Raw genomic sequence first — 18,122 nt, 5'->3', positions numbered from 1 at the left:
AGGAAATATCGGAACTGCTTTTTAATTTGAAGTATCTATAAGCTCCTTTTTCTCTATTTTTGCAACTTTGTGTGATGTTACAATTTAATGGTTCGATATATTCAACTTAGCTTTTATATTTTTATAGATCAATCTACTTTAGTTAGAACTGAATTATAATTACACTTTTCTTAAACTCTATGATTAATTTATATATGCATGTTTCTATATACAACTGACTTTGTTATACCTTGACTTGTTCTTGTCCTTTAATGTCAACTTTTTCTTCTGGTTTATCATCGACTTTCTCTTCTTACGTAGTTAATGGCTTATATGGTATATTAAATTTCTTACAATAATCAACAGTTTGGTATTTTCCCAGTATTTTAAGGGAATATCATCAATTCTTTCATGGGATTGATATACTGGAGCAATGATTTTAAAATCATTCGAATCAACTTTAAACTCATCATTTGATAATTGATTCAATTTATTCAATTCAACTTCAACCAATTCATTCAATTCATTAACTAATGTAAATCGTCTTGGATTATGCCTTATCGATTCAGAATTAAGACGTTTGAAATGTTTAACATTCTCTTCATCTTGAAGATACGTTTCAACTACTTTATTAATGGCAATGGCTCGTTTACTGTGGACAAATCCATCATAATTGACCGATGGATGATTTAAATGATCTGGTGTAACGTCTATATCCAACACTTCTATACATTTCCTCTTTGGTAAGCATTTATCTAAAGCAAGAAATTCAGTTGATATCGGATCTTGAGCAAATCTTAATCGTTTATGGGCCATTGACTTTTCATTCGAACTTTTATCAAAATTTAATTGATTTTCAAAATCAAATGGTTTAGAATCGTCTTGTTCTTCCTCCACTTCATCTTCATCATCCATATCCAAATCTATTTCATCATCATTCTTATAATTATTCTCCTGAATCTTTTCATGATCATACCGTACGGATGCTGTGAACCTTACATGTAAATGACTTGAAAACCAATATCGAGGTCGTAAATATGATAATAAAAATTTATTCAATGGACTTCCTAACGCACCATTATTAATATCATTCTTAAAGAATGGTTTTACCTTTAATAAATATTTCACATCTCCCTTTCTTTCAATCTCAGCGGGCCAATCATGACTTAATCCAATATCCAAACTATGATTCATAAGATAAAATTTCAAAAAGTTCTTTAAAGTAGTATGATAAATTGATCGTATACTCTTATCATCATACGGTAAAATCTCATCTTCAAGACTATTCTTCTCAAATGTCCATCTATTAAATATCCCACTAATCCCGCCAATTTGTAATCCTTTAAACCATATACTGCCAAACTCTCCTAAATAATAAATATTAGGTGCAACCCATCCACCATACTTTAATTCTTTCATATACGAGGAAGCTTCATGATTACCACCAATGAATATCGTCAACACTGGAGCAGTTCGTTTCCCCTTGTAATATTCTTGGAAATCCCCTATTCTTCTGAATTTAGGTGGAACATTGATAGTATCCAAATCTCTGGCATTTCGAATGGCTTGGAAATCTCCACAAATTATTAATAAATCAATGGGTTGGGTTAATTGCAGATAGATCTTGTTTAATTCTCCATGACAACATCCTTCCACTGCTATTCGTAATGTCTTCTTCGCCGGGTTATTGATAGAAGTCATCTGGATTGAGTTGTAAAGTATAATACTATTCTTTTCATTGATATTTTTTTAAATGTCTTTTAGATCGTTTTCTTGATGCGACTGGTTTTGAGCTATAGTGAAAAGTTGCGATTTGCAATCTTTATGTTGCAAACAATCAGAGTAACACGATTGGTATATCAACACATATAAATAGACATTAGATACAATTGAATTTCAGTTAAATAATAATGCCTTTTTTAAATTTGCTTTTTAGAATCTAAATATGTATGTAAATGAAACTATACTACTTCTAAGTGCATCTAAAATTTAAAAACATTTTCTTTAGCATAACCTAAATCAGCTAAAACACCAGTTAAATCACCTTGATCCGATGGAGATACCTTTGGACCAGAAACAGCTTTGTACAAACCTGGTGGACCACAGACAAAAACTTTAGTATCAGCAGAAGGACCTGGTAAAGCTTTTGAAAGGAATTCTTTCGAAATATAACCAGTTTCACCTTTCCAAGTTGGAGTGGCCTTATCAACAAAGTAATGGATTTTAAGTTGATTGTGTTTAGAAGCAATGGCATCTAATTCTTTCTTTAATAAAATATCTTCTTCAGTAAGAGAACCATAGAATAAATCAATCTTGGTATTATCCTTTGGATTCTTAGTGATTTCATCAACTAATTGATATAATGGAGTAATACCAGTACCACCACCAATTAAAGAGATTTGTTTGAATTGATTTGGTTCCCATTTCCATTTAACTATTGGACCTTTGAATGATAAAGTATCATTTGGTTTTAAATCATGAATATGACTAGACATTTTACCACCTTCATATTTCTTAACCACAAATTCAATGACACCCTTTTGTTCAAGATCACTAACTGGTGTATAAGGTCTAATAACATTACTACCTTTTGGAGTAACAAACTTAGTTAATAATAAAGAAGCAGTAATTAAACCTGAAACATCATCTTTATCCTTTAATTCAAAATATAAATGTTTAGTATCTTTAGTTAAATCAATTGATTTAATTAATTTTAAATCAATCCATTCATCACCATTAGTAAAAGTTTTGCCACCTTGATTATAAATAGGATATTGTGGAGCAGAGTAATTAAGTGCTAACCCAATGGAAGCAACAGAAGCTAAAACCGAGACTAAAAGTTTTGGATTAGATGCTAATCTAGAGAATCTTTGACCAATTGATGACATAGTTGAATAATTGATAATATAAATAATAAAACTATACCAAAAGAATAAGAAAACAATTAAAAAGAATAAAGGGATGAAAAGCAACTTATAAATCAAAATTTTGTTGGATTTCGGTATATTATTTGAAAATTGGTAATTTTCATGGGGGAGCGCACCCATAATTGATTGGTGAAATGTACCCACAAGTTGCCTGCATATAAGCACCCTCATTTCCCTATTACTTTAAATTGCCACAGTTAAATATATAATATGATAGTTATATCACACCACAGATATCCTTATATCGATTATCAATATTGAAACATGTTAAGGAATAAAACTCAAAAGGAATTGATTCAATTGTCAAAACAATTGATTCAACCATTATTACCCAACTTCCATAAGGGACAAGCTGGAAGAGTGGTTGTAATTGGTGGATGTGAAGATTATACGGGAGCTCCGTTTTTCTCAAGTCATTCAGCTGCTTTAATTGGAGCTGATTTATCTCATGTTATATGTGAGAAATTAGCAGCTCCAGTTATTAAACTGTATTCTCCTGATTTAATGATTCATCCTTATCTTTTTGATTTAAATAATCCCGATATTCAATTGAGTAAAGAAGAAATTAGTAAGATTTCAAAAATCCCCATTCAAGAATTGATTGAATCAAATCAACCTAAATTAAATACTATCATTGATGATAAAATCTTACCTAAAGTGCAATTACTATTAGAAAGATCGGATATTGTTGTGATTGGTCCGGGATTCGGTAGAGATCCATTAATGTTAAAATCATTGAGTCGAATAATTGAAGAAATCAAAGTATTAAATAAACCAATTGTATTGGATGCGGATGCATTGTACTTAATTTCAGTTAGTCCATCACTTATTAAGAACTATACTAATGCATATTTGACTCCTAATGTGGTTGAATTTGATAGGATTGCAAAAGCTTTGAAAATCAAATCAAAAATTGATGAAGATAATTTAGAAAAATTAATTGAAGAAACCATTGAATTATCGAAAAAATTAGGTAATGTAACCATCATTAGAAAGGGGAAACAAGAATTAATTGTTCATAAGAATGAATATTTAATCAATGATATGGAAGGTTCATCGAAAAGAGTTGGAGGTCAAGGTGATACCTTAACGGGAGCTTTAGCTACCATAATCAATTGGTCGAATAATTATAATAAAAAAGTATGGGATTTTGATCCAGCTTCAAAGGAAAGATTAACTAATGAAGAAGCTAATCTTTTGGCTTGTTTTACAGCATGTACTTTGGTTAGAACCGCTAGTAAAAAAGCATTTAAAAAGTATAAAAGAGCTATGCAAACTTCTAATATTCATGAATTTTTAGGTGAAACTTATGATGAATACTTTGATAGTGTGACGTATACAAAGTTATGAATAATTGGTAAACAAGGATAATTAAGGGAATATTAAAAAAAGAAAAGGTATATTTATATAATACATAGTAGTGTTTTTAATGATTGATTTATAGGTTTAATAGATACATACTATATCTGCAATTTTTAACCTAATTGGGACGTGCTATATGCACTACCTTTGGTATCAATACCGAGGAATATTTTTCCCCGTAAAAAGTGGGAAAAAAAAGTTATCAGTGACATGATGATTCACAGTAGAATTAATCATCAAAAATTTATCATTTATTTCTTTTTGAACTGATTTGAATAAGAAGAAGTATATCGAAGATGGATGCAAGTTGTGGACCTTCGAATGCGATAACGAACTTATCCAAACATGCTCAAAGAGATAATAGTTTACAAAATGAAGCTGCGTTAAGAAATAATCAACAGAGAAATAATATTGGTAGTTTTAGAACCAATGGAAATATAGTTGATACTAGATTAAATTCTGAATTCCAACAGTTTAATAATGGAAATGATTTCGCTAGTAGTTTTGCTAGTCAGTTTAAACCTCAAATCCCTCAACAAAATATTCAACAACAACCACAACTTCATAATGGGAACTGGGTGAATGATTTCTCTAATTTAGCTATCAATCAACCTCAAGGTCCAATACATCAACATCATCCTGCCCAACAACAACACCAACAGCCAAACGTCAGATCTGATTGGAATCAACAGTTCTTGCAACAGGATAATAGTCAAGTACAATTTCAACAACCCCAACAACAGAATCAACAATTTATGCCAAATTATGCCAATGGATTAGCTATGAGAAATTCACCTTTGTTTGCACAACAACAACATCAACAAGTTCAACCTCAAGTTAGTGAACATCAAGAATTACATAAAATGCAACAAGAAAGTAAACATTTCGATAATGAATTTGATATGCTTGAGAAGGAATTACAAGATCAAGAACCAGCACAAGATGAGGAGTTGAAAACAGTTGATGATAGTGATAAAGAACGGTTTGCAGAGACAGCAAGACAAGTTCAACATTCGATGCAAAGTGCTACGTCTACTCAAGAGACTAAATCTAAATTTGAAAATTCCAACTTTTTAAAATTAATGAGTTCGATATCAAATAGACAAGTTGAATTATCGGGAGATAAATTAGTTAATTCTACTAATGGTGAAGATATCCGTCAATATTTAAGCGATCCATTAAAGGACATTAAGACTGAAAATGGAAATATCCATTATCATGAACCACCGCATGATATTCCAATCCCAGTAGCTCCAATCCAACAACAACAACAACCTCAACACGATTTAAGACCAGAAGTGAATCATTTACCTGATCCCTTAGCTCATATCAAAGATGGAGAATTAGGAGGGATTTTAGATCCATTTAGTGCTGCTAAAGTGGTGAGTGGAGGCCAAGTACAAATGCATGATTGGATGGAAGATTTTGATAGTGTACCAACTACGGTAAATAATAGAAGAGTTAAAAGAAGTATCTTGACTGATAAATGGCAAGAGGTTTATGATGATTATAGACATGATGATGATTTTCATTAAACGAGTTAATTGTTTGTATTTTAGAGTAGATGAAGGTATATAGATTTAAGAAATCGGGTTATGTATTTATTTAGTATACGTTTTCAAATTAAATAAGAAAATTCTTTAATTATTTGTAGTAGTTAGACCAATTAATTGCATAGTGAAAACGTTACGCGCGAGATACATCTTAGTAGTTTTTCCGATACGCTAAGCTAAGCTAAATTAAGTTAAGATTATTAGACTTGGCATATTAATTATGAGATTAGTTGGTAGTTGTTATTTGATGTAACGTTCATTTTGATTATGAGTCATAAATGCGTTCTATCTTTTGGTTATAACCAATTCAATAAAGTAACTAAAACTAGTTTTGCATTAGTAAGGTAAAATAGTGAGTTGTTTGAATTAGTAGGGGTCTATTAGTGATAGATCATTCTTTGTTCATTCAGAGATGATACTGTTCTTTGATGATATAGCAATGTATTGAAACATGTTACAATACAATACGAGTAATGAATAGTCACTTTAAACAAACTAATTTAAAAGTGTTGCAGCAATAGCGTTATAGATCATCACCTGTAGGCATTGCTCTCTAATTTTTAGTGAGAGAAATCTGCAGGGAGAAAAAAGAAAAAAAAAATAATGAGATCCATCACGATAGATGCAAAAATTTTACTGAGAGCTCAGTAAAAGAAAAGAAAAAAAAAAAAAAACATAAGTGGCATAGTGAGGGAAAAGAATGATTAGTTATTCTCATAACGGTCCACTTTAGTTTTAAACCGATTAAGAAGCGGATAAGTGAACAAAGATAACTTTGATTGGTTATATAGATAAAGCTGTAGGTCCGAACAAGCAATAGTAGACCACACGTCATAGTACGACTAATTACAGATAATTCAACGGTTACTAATGAACAAGTAGGACAAAGAGGGAGATAGATATACATATAAATCGGAAAAACTTTTCCTCCTTACTAATTAATTAATTAATCCAAGATTTGTTATCAATAGTTTGATGAAACAATAGACGAGTAAAACGATAATAATAACATGGTAGCAATAAAGTTATCAAAACCTATACATAAATATATGCGTTCATACATAAACAAGTTCCAATATATAAACATCTACGTCATTTGTGTGTAATAGAACTTTGTGTTATTAGTTGTTAGGGAGAGTTAGGGAGAGTTAGTTAGGGAGAGAGACTCACAGTGAGTCGGCTAATTACGGTTTCTGAAATTGAGACAGAATTTCTTTTTTTTTTTTATTATTTTTAATTATAGTGTGAGAGAGGAGAGAAGCATATGGTGACCCCTTTCGTTCGTAGATGTAAAGATTTTAAATGCCACCACTACTAATAATAATAATTCTGCTGCTCCTACTATTTAGACTTACCATCACCATGTATAGAAGTCTATTTTATAGATAGAGGGGTTAAAATTTAACAAATGACTGATAGTGGTTATATTTTATTTTTATTATTTGAAATATTTTGTTGGGCTTAAAAGGGATACACAGTGCGAGGAGGTAAGTAAGTAGTTAAACACTTTTCAGTTATCATTACACAGACATAGATATGTCTTACATCATAACACAGTTGAAAAGATACTATATACAATGTAAATATTAAGCCGTAACTAGTAATAAAAAAAATAAAAATAAAAATAAAAATTAAAATAGCTCTATAGTTAATTAATTTTATGTATTGTCGATGCCCATCTTACCACCTGCACATAACAAGGTATGCCCACCCCTAAAACAATTTACACCAACACCATTCATCAAAAGTGATACGGAGTTCTAAAATTTAACCATATTAATTAAAGGTAACACAAATTAAAAATTTCTTTTTTAAACTTTTAATTATTGTTGTTGATTTATTGATTTATATATAAGTATATATATTCTAATTGCTTTCCACTTTTGGTTACGTTCTTGTTTCCTCTCAATTATAAATTTAATCCGTTTTCTAAAATATTCATAATCCTTATTCATAAATCTTAATAATAGATTACTACACATATACTTAATAAAATCGTATATATCATAGATAATATCATATCATATAATATCATATCATATCATATCAAATCATACATAATACATATATCACATCATGACTACCGGTACTATTCCATATAAAATCGAAAAACCTTTCAGAATCGCCATTATTGGTTCTGGTAATTGGGGGTACTTGTATTGCAAAGATTGTTGCTGAAAATACTAGAGAAAAACCTGAAATATTCGAAAAGAATGTTCAAATGTGGGTATTTGAAGAAGAACTTGATGGTAAAAAATTAACTGAAATTATAAATACTGAACATGAAAATGTTAAATATTTACAAGGTGTTAAATTACCTGAAAATTTAATTGCTAATCCTGATTTAGTTTCAACCGTTAAAGATGCTGATTTAATTGTCTTTAATGTTCCTCATCAATTCTTACCAAATATTTGTAAACAATTAGATGGTCACGTTTCAAAAGACGTTAGAGCAATCTCATGTCTTAAAGGTTTACATGTCGGAGCTCATGGTTGTAAATTATTATCTCAATCCATTACTGATACTTTAGGAATGTATTGTGGTGTTTTATCAGGGGCTAATATTGCTGATGAAGTGGCCAGAGAAAGATGGTCTGAAACTTCAATTGCTTATTTAAAACCAGCTGATTTCAGAGGTGAAGGTAAAGATATCGATAGTTTTATCTTAAGACAAGCTTTCCATAGACCTTATTTCCATGTCGCTGTCATTAAAGATGTGGTGGGTGCTTCTATTGCTGGAGCTTTAAAAAATGTCGTTGCTTGTGCCGTAGGTTTCGTTGATGGTGCAGGTTGGGGTTCAAATGCTCGTGCTGCAATCATGAGAATTGGTATTAAAGAAATCATTCATTTTGCTTCTTATTGGGAAAAATTCGGTATTAAAGGTGAAGCTCCTCCAAGACATTCCACTTTTACTGAAGAAAGTGCTGGTGTGGCTGATTTAATCACCACTTGCTCCGGAGGTAGAAATGCTAAAGTTGCCAGATATATGATAAAACATAATGTTGGTGCTTTTGAAGCTGAAAAAGTGTTATTAAATGGCCAAAGTTCTCAAGGTATATTAACTGCTAAAGAAGTGCATAAATTATTAGTTCATTTCGATTTAGTTCATGAATTCCCATTATTCGAAGCTACTTATCAAGTAATCTATGAAGGGGCCAGCGTTGATGATTTCCCTGCTTTATTATCAAAGAGTTAAATCAATCACTGGTGATATTTTATCTTTTGTACAATACAGTTTGTGTTCTTTTTCTCTCTTAAAAATAGTCACTATTTTTTTTTACTAATTTAATAATTGTTACACTTACAAACTCTTTTAAGGTATATACTAATAGAAATACATAATTAATAAATTCAAAATCATTTATTCAAAACTCTAAAATCATATTTATTTTTGGTATGTTTAACGATGTAAAAAAAAGACCAATTTTTCATTTTTAAAACTTTTATTTTCTCTCTACTCTAAATTGTTTATTATATATTTTTTTTCATTTTTGCTGCAAAAAAACAATCAAAAAATCATTCATAACCCAAATCTAAAATTCTAATTAGTTGATGGTTGATCTCTTCTTTTTGAATAAATCGAGACCTCCATCACTGATACCAGCCACATTGGTAGAGTTATAATATTCAGTTCCAGAAGTTAAACCATCATTGGAATAGTTTTCACCGAGTGCGTCACCAGTGTAAATATCTCCATTCCAACAATATTGAGCAAAACATTGTTGACATTGTTCTGATTGTTCGGTACCGGCTCTTTCTTGGGATCTTCTAATAATAGCACATCCAACACAAGCTGCCCATTCTTCATCTAGGGTGGTGTTTAATCTGGTTTCAATTTCATAACCATTTTGAATCATACCTATTTTTTCTTCATAACTATAAGCCATCTTATAAGTTGAGGTATTAGTCCAATAAGAAAATGGTCTGTTGGCAATATAAACTACTAATGGAACATCAAGATAATTGTCGGTTAAACTGGATAAGTTCTGGGCATCACAACCAAAGAATGTTGGTTTGGAAGTTAAGTTTAAGTTAAGGAAAGTATTTTGATCTGGAACATATGGGAAATGAGTACCATTACCAATAGGTAAGAATTGTCTTTGATAAGTTGAGACTAAAGAAGTTCCATCAGGCCAGTTTTCATCAGTATCGGCTGAATTGTCATGAGCGAAAATAACATCAAGATTTCTATTTGGTTGGATTAATGGTGCTAATGGAATATTTTGACCATCTTCACCTCCATCAACTAAATAAAGAGTACCATTTTCAGAAAAGATATTTGGTCCACGTCCACTAGTACTTTCATAAAATGGATTTGGTGAATAATAAGCAATATCAACACTTAAGGCAGTGACTGGATCTAATACAAAGGTACTAAGAAGATCACTTAAGAAAGTTGGAATATCAACTTGAGAAACATCTAAGATAACTTCATTGAATAATGATGAACTTGTACCCATAACGAAACCACCATTATCAAATCCTTTAACACAAGCATAAGAATTAACTGGAACACCACCATCTAAATCAGATCCAATATATTGAGTTGGAATGAATTGATATAAGGCAGGATCCCAAGAACCAAATTCATAAGGATTGAACTCAAAAATAGTGGAATTGGAATCAAGAAGAAGTTGTCCTGGAGCTCTACTATCAGAAACAACAATTGGGAATGGAGCTTGATGATTTTGGAAAGAATCCAAGTTAACAATGTCAGAATAACATAAAGCTGATCCTTCTAATGGGTTGGAGTTGGTTAATAATTGATAAGATAAGGTTCTGGCCCATGGATCAGTGATAGTGACTTTGAAACCAGCTAATTGTTTAGCAGCAATTTCAGCTGAAACTGCAGTCCAATATAATGTATTACCAATAACATCAATTCCATCAGGATCTAAGATTGAATTATTTAAATTCCATAAAGTATCTTGGGAAATAATTTCATCAACCGAAATGAAATCATTTAAAGCAACCGAACCAACTAACCAACTACCACCTGATAAACCAGCAAGATAAGTGGAAGATTGTAATAAACCCTTTAAACCACTATTGGCACTGTTAGTTCTTGAATCTAAAGCAGCCAATTCACCAGCACCAGTTAACATAGCTCTGTAACCACCACCACTGAAAGCTAAACCAATAGTTGGAGAATTAGAACTTAAGAAACTATCAACGTCAAAATCAGTTAAATTAGCATTGGTAAGGAAAGTAGATAAAGCAGCATTGGTAATTTCTTTTCTACTTTGAACCCAACTGGATTCACTTGAAGAAAGTCCAGTAGCATCTCTAGTTAATTTGGAATTAGAAGGACATTGAACATATCCTGGAGCATATCCATCAGTAGGAGATGTTGCGAGAACAGTCGCAATAAGATATAAAACTGCTAAATATAACATTGCAATTGGAATTGGACTTAGTGAGATTGACTTAACTGTTTAAAATTTTTTCACCATTCTATGGGGAAAGCCCCACTATTTTATATATACATATACATTTGTGGTTTAGAGGTGGGATCTAATGTCAATCATAGCTTCTGAAAAGATGTGAACTATTTTTAAGTGGAGTTAGAAAATATTTTCTAATTCCTATTCAAATAGGCAACCATAGACGCCAAATGCGTACGGGTAGTCCCTTTACAGTTTCAAGAATTAGGCTCATATTGATTTGCATGCGGGTTATTCATTGTTGTCTATGGTGAACAGAGACGTTTTATGAAGAATTACAAAAAGTGGGCAAATTGGAAATATTATCACAGTTACGGCAAGGAAGCCGCCAAACCATGCGAACAACCGCCTGCAATAGTTTATTTTACAACGTGTAGAAGTCAATTCAAAAAGGGGAAACAAACGTAGATTTGAAATTTTGTTTTGATTTGAAACGGTTGAAGGTTTAGATCGCCATTGTTGCTATAATTGAAAGTTTTAATGTTGTAATTGCAAACAAGCGCTTCTTTACGTCTTGCATAAACGTGGTTGCACGTGTGTATAGAATGCCGCAAATTGAGTTGGCAACAACTTTTGAAAACCCGACTTGAAACGGCTATGAATTTTTTTTTAACTACATTGACTCGTATTTTATATAAATAGTTTATCATATTCATTAAGTCTGTATAAGAGTCACATAGAAATAAATCTATACTTTGCTCTGAATGTGTTTGTAAAATTATTGCGCTAACCTCATGTCAAAATTTATACTACCATGTGTTACCCTGCGCTAAAATTCACACCAGTGGTATTTTTGAATACGAATCTAATTCTCGCATCTATTAACCCAAAACAGTTTATTTCTTACCAACGGTTAGGTGTGAATTGTTTGTTTACCTTTTCGTATCTTGTTGAAGCTCCTTTCTTCTCAATACCACCAAATAAGTTTACCACTTTGTACCCCTAACAAAAGTCGCAGAAGCCATCAGGGTGTAAAACCTATTAGCCCATCATTGTGGTTAGATAGTTTTATTCAGCTAAGACCAAATTGATCGCAGCTATTTAAGCCAAATTCTACATTCTTCAACGTTTGATTTCATTGTAAAAACTCGTAATAATAAAAACGTTGCAAAATTATGTTCTTCCAACTTTGTCCCACCGTCAATAAATAGACTGCATACAATCCCCATCCTGAACACAAGGGCGCAAAGAAATATACTAAATAAAAACAAATCTATACATATAGATCCCATCATTAAGGTTCATATCATCAACGAATTATGCCTCGAATCTCGATGGAGAATGTAGCAGCTCCACGTCTAGGTGGGATAGTACGGGATCTTTATGATGTCGCTCAGCGATTCTTAGATTGGTATCAACAGCAATCAGTTATCAAGAGGGTTCTTCTCGGAATCTTAGGATGTATCGGGGTCATGGGTGGTATACTAATGTTAATTTTTCACAAATACTTTATAGACGCATTGGTTTATGTGGCGGACTCATGGCATGATTTAAGTTATGGTGGAGTGATATTGTTCTTGCTAGTATTCTTTGTTTCATTTCCACCATTGCTTGGGTTCTCTGCATTATCAATTTTAACTGGAATGGTTTATGGATTTCCAAATGGTTGGCCATTGTTAGCAGTGGCATCATTACTGGGATCAGTATGTTCTTTCCTTTTCACAAGATACTGGTTACATGATTATGCTATTAAGTTAGTCAATAAAGAAGAAATATTTAGAGCATTCGCGGAGATTTTGAAGGAAGACAAATCATTATATTTACTTATATTATTAAGATTATGTCCATTACCTTATTCATTATCAAATGGTGCATTGGCGGCTATTCCAGAACTTCCTGTTTTGAAGTTCTTTTTGTCATCATTGATAACATCTCCTAAATTGTTAATTCATTTATTTGTGGGTTATAAATTGAAGAATCTTGGTGATGAAACAAATACCACAGCAACTAAATTCGTTGATTTCTTAAGTATTGTATTAACAGGATTGGCCGCAAGTGTTACAACTTATGTTATTTATAATAAAATGCAAAGTAAATTACAAGGATACCACAATAGCCATAGTCAAACAGGTTTCCCGCCTGTGGGAAGTGAGAATTATGATAGAATCATATTTGGAGATTTTGAAGATGATTTGGAGTTAGGTGCAACTAGTGAAATAGAATTGAATTCAGCTGATTTTGATGATGACAATTTTATAATTCAAGATGAGGATGATGTTATTGTTAACGATCAAACACCATTGACCGGCCAATCAGAGCCATTGGGACACAATTTAAGCATAATGAAGGATAACGACAAGGATATAATTATAGAGGAAGAATTACCAAATAAAATAAAATCTAGGGATTACTGAATATATAAATAATACATTTTTTTTTTAAAAATAAATAATATACACTTTTTATATGCTGTACTTTTGATTTCCATTTAATCAAGGAAGAGTAATCTCGTTCTTCTCTTCTCAATCTTATCTGTACTGGATAATCCAGCTTGATGGCTGTTACTAATTAATATGTGGGCATCAGATTCACAGAAGATCTTTCCATTAATAAGGAAATAATCATTGTTAATCATATCATTACATTTATGACATGTTAAACAATTTAAATGCCATTTTTGTTCTAATTCATTCTCAATACAATCACCTTCAATACCAATTCCACATCCTTCACAAGTTGTATTATTCAATTGATGATAATGGCTGAAACAATATGGTTGATTGTGTAAGGCATAACATTGAACATTTTTAGAAAACACGATTCCACAATCATCATAAGCACATTGAAAACAGCTTCTATGCCATTGTCCAGATAATTCGCCTGTCTTTGAATAAATTGCTTTTTGTGAACCTTTTGCGTTCGATAGTATTGGGTTACGACATGATCTACAAGGACCAGTTCCTGGAGCGACCACAACATGACGACCTTCTTCTCTTGACTCTTGTTCTAATTCTTCATTAACATTTGCATCATTAATAGGTGATTTTATAGCATCTTTACTGACTAATTCCGAATTATCGTTTATCATAAATTGAGAAGGAGACTCGGTAGCTTGTTGAATTTCAAAATTAAGACCCTTCAATTCCTTTTCAATTTCGTGGTTCTTAGGACTTAAAGGTTTGACGTCTTCTTCAATTTTCACTGTAGGAACAGACTTAACAGGAGTTGGACTTTGAGGAAATGATGCTTCAAGAGGCAGTTCACTGATATTTTGGAAATTTCCTCTTACTGGCGAAACAAAACTATCCACATCAGTGAATTTAACTTCTTTTCTGAATTTAGCTGGTGATGGTGGAAGTTCAATGGTATTGAATGAAACATTAGCTGAATGACGAACTGATAATGGTTTCACGGAGTCGTATGAAGCAGTAGAGGACATATCATCTAAATCGACTGAATTACTAGAAGAATCGCTACCTCTCTTAGCTTCATTAATTTGGGTATTAACAGCCTCTTGATTTCTAGTTCCTTCTTCATCAACTTCCTCTTCTTCGGCTTCATCTGTTTCAGGAATATCATCCATGTTGTTGATTTGAATTTGTGGAATGTTAGCTTCTTGATCTACCTCATTATGATCAAATGATTCTGTGATTGAGCTTTCTTCTTTTTCAAACAAATCACTTCCTCCATTCTGCTTCAACATATCCAATTGTCTCTTTAGCTCCTTTTCAACAGCATCATCGTCATCACTATAGTTTGATTCCTTTGATATTATAGAACTCACCATAGATAACTGACTTAATCTAGCTTCTCTGGGACTGGGAGCAATTGATAACTCATTCACTGGATATGGAAGTTGTTGTGTTTCATTATCAGTACCATATTTTGGATTGCTAACCAATTTCTCAAAACGAGTTAAACCTAATTCTGTAGGAGATGAAGCTGGTAGTTCAGGTGGAGTGTTAGGGATCGAGGGAGATCTTGGTACATAATTTTTATGAGCTTGAATATCTCTCTTAAATTCATCCAATGCGTTCGATAATCTGTAAGTAGAATTGCTTTCTGGCATACTGAAGTTTGCTTCTGGAGCATCAATTTTGAATTGAGGAATTTCTGGTTGACGCTCACGTTCTTGATAATTATTACTTCCTTGAGAAGGTTGATTCCATTGTTTTGGTTGCTGTTGTGGAATATGTTGATTTGTATTTATACGAGGAAATCCATAATGTTGATGTTGTTGTTGCTGTTGTGGAATTTGCGCTGGACCCATCTGATATGGTTGCTGTTGAGGAATTTGTGTTTGGGCAATATGATGTTGTGGTTGCTGATAAGGATTGTAATTAGGATTCACGCCACTATTATTACCATTATAGCTCTCGTTATTATTATTATTATTATGAGGAATTCTTGATTGAATTTGTGGAATATTTTGCTTGATTGGGCTATTGTCATTTGTTTGATATTGATTAGAAATATCATGTAATGGCTTCTTAGTTGGTTCAACGTTTTTAGATACTATATTAGTCATTGAGTTAGAATTCAAGGTATTGAACTCTGATTTATCAATTGAAGTGTTTCTAGTTTCATCAAAAGAGTTTTCTTTTGGCGAGATAGTGTTAATCATTTCATTTTCACTATCGGAATCATAAATCTTCTGTGTTCCTTCATGCTCATAATTCTCGGTTTGAGGACCATCATCAAGGTTAAGTCTAAGATTCTTGTAGTTCTTTTGATGAGATATAGATGGTTTGAATGGTTCAATAGGAGTTGGATTTGGCAATTGTTGGTTCTTGGTAGGCGAGACAGCTTTAGACTCACTAAATGATCTTTGATATGGGGCTGAAGTATTTGACATTGGTAATTGAGACTCTGAAAATGATCGAGTCGATGTTAATGGCGGAGACATTGGATATGGCATTGATTTGATGTTTCCAAATGTGGCAGATTTAGCTGATGTTGGAGCATTATATGGATTTGATGATGCTGACGCAAATGGCTTAATTTGATTATTAGCATGATTATGATTCACTTTAGAGTTCAATTGCTCTGCTGAATTCGATTTAAATGATTGCTGTTTTATAGAAGTAGGAGAAACAGATTTTGAATCGGTTGGCGATTGAATACCATTGGAAGATTTCTTTGGATTAGATCTAGTTGAATGAAATGATTTAGTATCAGTAGGAGACAGCTTTCTCTCAGATTCAGTATTAACATCAAACCCAGCTCTTTCATAAACACCTTTGTAACGATGTTCCACTTTGAATGGAGGAAACGCCGAGTCTTGCACCTTTGGAGATGGTTGTCCTCTCAAAAAGCGAGGGAAAGATTGCATACTCATTGTTTGGTATTAGTTCGTTTAGCAAAAAAATAGGAGAGGGTATATGATAAGATATGATAATGATAAGTCAATGTTTATTCAACCCACAATTGAGTAATTGATGTACCCCGAATGTTACTTCTTAACAACGCAATAACTGTCAAAGGGAAAATGAAGCTGTAAAACGTTGAAAACCTACTTCAAAATTTTCTATAATTTAAAAACTTTCGTGTATGTTTTTAAAAACAAACAGGGTTATTGTTATTCCTGTACACAAAATATGGTCTTTGTTTTGATTTCTGGGATTGACATAATTGAAATAAACGCGTAATAATGTCGCCTGAGTTCCGGTCAAAAACACCCCATAAAAATGTCAAATCGTTATGAATGTCGGAGACCACAGAAATAAAAAAGGGGAAGCGTATATATTTATAGAAGCTTTAACTTTTTTTTAACTATGTAGATGAGATATCTATGTGGGTACAAATTAGGGTTAGCAATATCATTAGATGGATAATATATTCACAGCCTTATCTCTATCTTTGATGGATAGGAAGAGGTTTGTGATCTCTACCAGCAATGTTAATACCTTAATTAAGTTGTTAGTGAATGGTATCTTAAGAAAAGTATGCAAGTTTAATGAATCACAAATAGAAGTTATAGATCTACTTGAATATTCTAATGAAGAAGAACTTATACGACGTTGTGTGAAAGAAATAGAGGGTGGTGAGTATGAGTTGAAAAATATCTTAATATGGAAGAATATGCAAAAGGTTAAACCAGAGCTTCAAAAGATATTATACATGTTACTCACCAAAATTGACTTGTATGATACTAATGAATCAAGACATAATCCTAAACCTGTTATATTGAAAGGGTACACCATTAATAGACCAAGCCTATTCACCAGTATTACAGTACTTGATAATAAACTATATCATATGAAAATTGATCAATATCTTAAAGCAAAATTTTGGTTTTCCATAAATTATGTATTCGAACCAAATCATGAATATGAAACTAAAAATATCGTATTCCCGTTGGAAAATCTTACCTATATTGAAAACATCTTATATTTACGAAATCTGATTCAGAAAGTGTATGTCAAACCTGATATTCAACGATATATTTATTCATTGGTCATTCAGGTTAGAAATCATAGATTATGTTCATTAGCTCCTAGACAAACCCGACTTCTGACACGATCAATCGATGATGTTCTAAATTTGTCCAAAGCTATGGTTGTATGGCAACGTCATACATCTGATGATTTGTTTGTTACTGCTGATTTTGTCAAAGTGGCTATGCGAAAGATTGGATATTGGTTAGTCGATTGGGAATATAACACTCTATACACTTCTAAAGAATTACTTCCTGATCGTTCCGCTAATTTTGACGCTGAACAGGTAGAAGAGAAAGATTATCAAAGGAGAATGGAGATTAGTATGATGACTGGTTCTTGGTTTGGAAGTGATTATGATTACGTTAAGAAATATTTATTAAAGAGTGAATCCACAAAGGATGATAGTACACCAACGGGGGTAACGAATATAATAATAGAAGAAGCATTAGTTGCAGTAAGACCGCCTATATAGATATT

General features: G+C 32.2%; 9 protein-coding genes across 9 annotated transcripts; 5 read left to right on the top strand and 4 right to left on the bottom strand. All coding sequences in view use genetic code 12, as the record gives it.

Moving 5' to 3' along the window:
* Window positions 1-110: 110 nt before the first annotated feature.
* Window positions 111-1,820, bottom strand: DFJ63DRAFT_242076 (lariat debranching enzyme). Its single transcript, XM_064904332.1, has one exon. It carries the CDS (start codon window positions 1,678-1,680, stop codon window positions 301-303), a length of 1,380 nt encoding a protein of 459 aa, XP_064760196.1. The 5' UTR covers window positions 1,681-1,820; the 3' UTR covers window positions 111-300.
* A 141-nt stretch (window positions 1,821-1,961) lies between these two features.
* On the bottom strand, window positions 1,962-2,867 carry DFJ63DRAFT_290177 (cytochrome b5 reductase family protein; the record flags this gene model as incomplete). Its single annotated transcript, XM_064905288.1, has 1 exon — window positions 1,962-2,867. The coding sequence occupies one exon, from the start codon at window positions 2,865-2,867 to the stop codon at window positions 1,962-1,964; it is 906 nt and encodes a 301-aa protein (XP_064760195.1).
* A 273-nt stretch (window positions 2,868-3,140) lies between these two features.
* Window positions 3,141-4,377, top strand: DFJ63DRAFT_320959 (NADHX dehydratase). The gene has a single exon (XM_064907275.1). The coding sequence runs from the start codon at window positions 3,171-3,173 to the stop codon at window positions 4,254-4,256; it is 1,086 nt and encodes a 361-aa protein (XP_064760194.1). The 5' UTR covers window positions 3,141-3,170; the 3' UTR covers window positions 4,257-4,377.
* Window positions 4,378-5,904, top strand: DFJ63DRAFT_320958 (uncharacterized protein). Its single transcript, XM_064907274.1, has one exon. The coding sequence runs from the start codon at window positions 4,565-4,567 to the stop codon at window positions 5,801-5,803; it is 1,239 nt and encodes a 412-aa protein (XP_064760193.1). The 5' UTR covers window positions 4,378-4,564; the 3' UTR covers window positions 5,804-5,904.
* Window positions 5,905-7,897: 1,993 nt separating this feature from the next.
* GPD2 (Gpd2p) lies at window positions 7,898-9,192 on the top strand (the record flags this gene model as incomplete). The annotated part of the gene is made up of 2 exons (XM_064907611.1): window positions 7,898-7,971; window positions 8,009-9,192. The coding sequence occupies 2 exons, from the start codon at window positions 7,898-7,900 to the stop codon at window positions 9,015-9,017; spliced, it is 1,083 nt and encodes a 360-aa protein (XP_064760192.1). The 3' UTR covers window positions 9,018-9,192.
* A 2-nt stretch (window positions 9,193-9,194) lies between these two features.
* Window positions 9,195-11,431, bottom strand: DFJ63DRAFT_241982 (lysophospholipase). Its single transcript, XM_064904328.1, has one exon. The coding sequence runs from the start codon at window positions 11,215-11,217 to the stop codon at window positions 9,367-9,369; it is 1,851 nt and encodes a 616-aa protein (XP_064760191.1). The 5' UTR covers window positions 11,218-11,431; the 3' UTR covers window positions 9,195-9,366.
* Window positions 11,432-12,223: 792 nt separating this feature from the next.
* DFJ63DRAFT_242000 (VTT domain-containing protein) lies at window positions 12,224-13,656 on the top strand. Its single transcript, XM_064904331.1, has one exon. It carries the CDS (start codon window positions 12,525-12,527, stop codon window positions 13,617-13,619), a length of 1,095 nt encoding a protein of 364 aa, XP_064760190.1. The 5' UTR covers window positions 12,224-12,524; the 3' UTR covers window positions 13,620-13,656.
* A 37-nt stretch (window positions 13,657-13,693) lies between these two features.
* On the bottom strand, window positions 13,694-16,537 carry DFJ63DRAFT_290339 (uncharacterized protein; the record flags this gene model as incomplete). The annotated part of the gene is made up of 2 exons (XM_064905304.1): window positions 13,694-14,391; window positions 14,437-16,537. 2 exons carry the CDS (start codon window positions 16,535-16,537, stop codon window positions 13,694-13,696), a joined length of 2,799 nt encoding a protein of 932 aa, XP_064760189.1.
* Window positions 16,538-17,031: 494 nt separating this feature from the next.
* On the top strand, window positions 17,032-18,117 carry DFJ63DRAFT_337559 (uncharacterized protein; the record flags this gene model as incomplete). Its single annotated transcript, XM_064908572.1, has 1 exon — window positions 17,032-18,117. The coding sequence occupies one exon, from the start codon at window positions 17,032-17,034 to the stop codon at window positions 18,115-18,117; it is 1,086 nt and encodes a 361-aa protein (XP_064760188.1).
* Window positions 18,118-18,122: the final 5 nt, after the last annotated feature.

The sequence above is a fragment of the Scheffersomyces coipomensis genome, assembly GCF_036884675.1.
Source record: "Scheffersomyces coipomensis strain NRRL Y-17651 chromosome Unknown DFJ63scaffold_7, whole genome shotgun sequence".
Lineage (NCBI taxonomy): Eukaryota > Fungi > Ascomycota > Pichiomycetes > Serinales > Debaryomycetaceae > Scheffersomyces > Scheffersomyces coipomensis.
The sequence above is the reverse complement of the archived record's forward strand: the minus strand, read 5'-3'. Positions and strand labels throughout refer to the sequence as shown.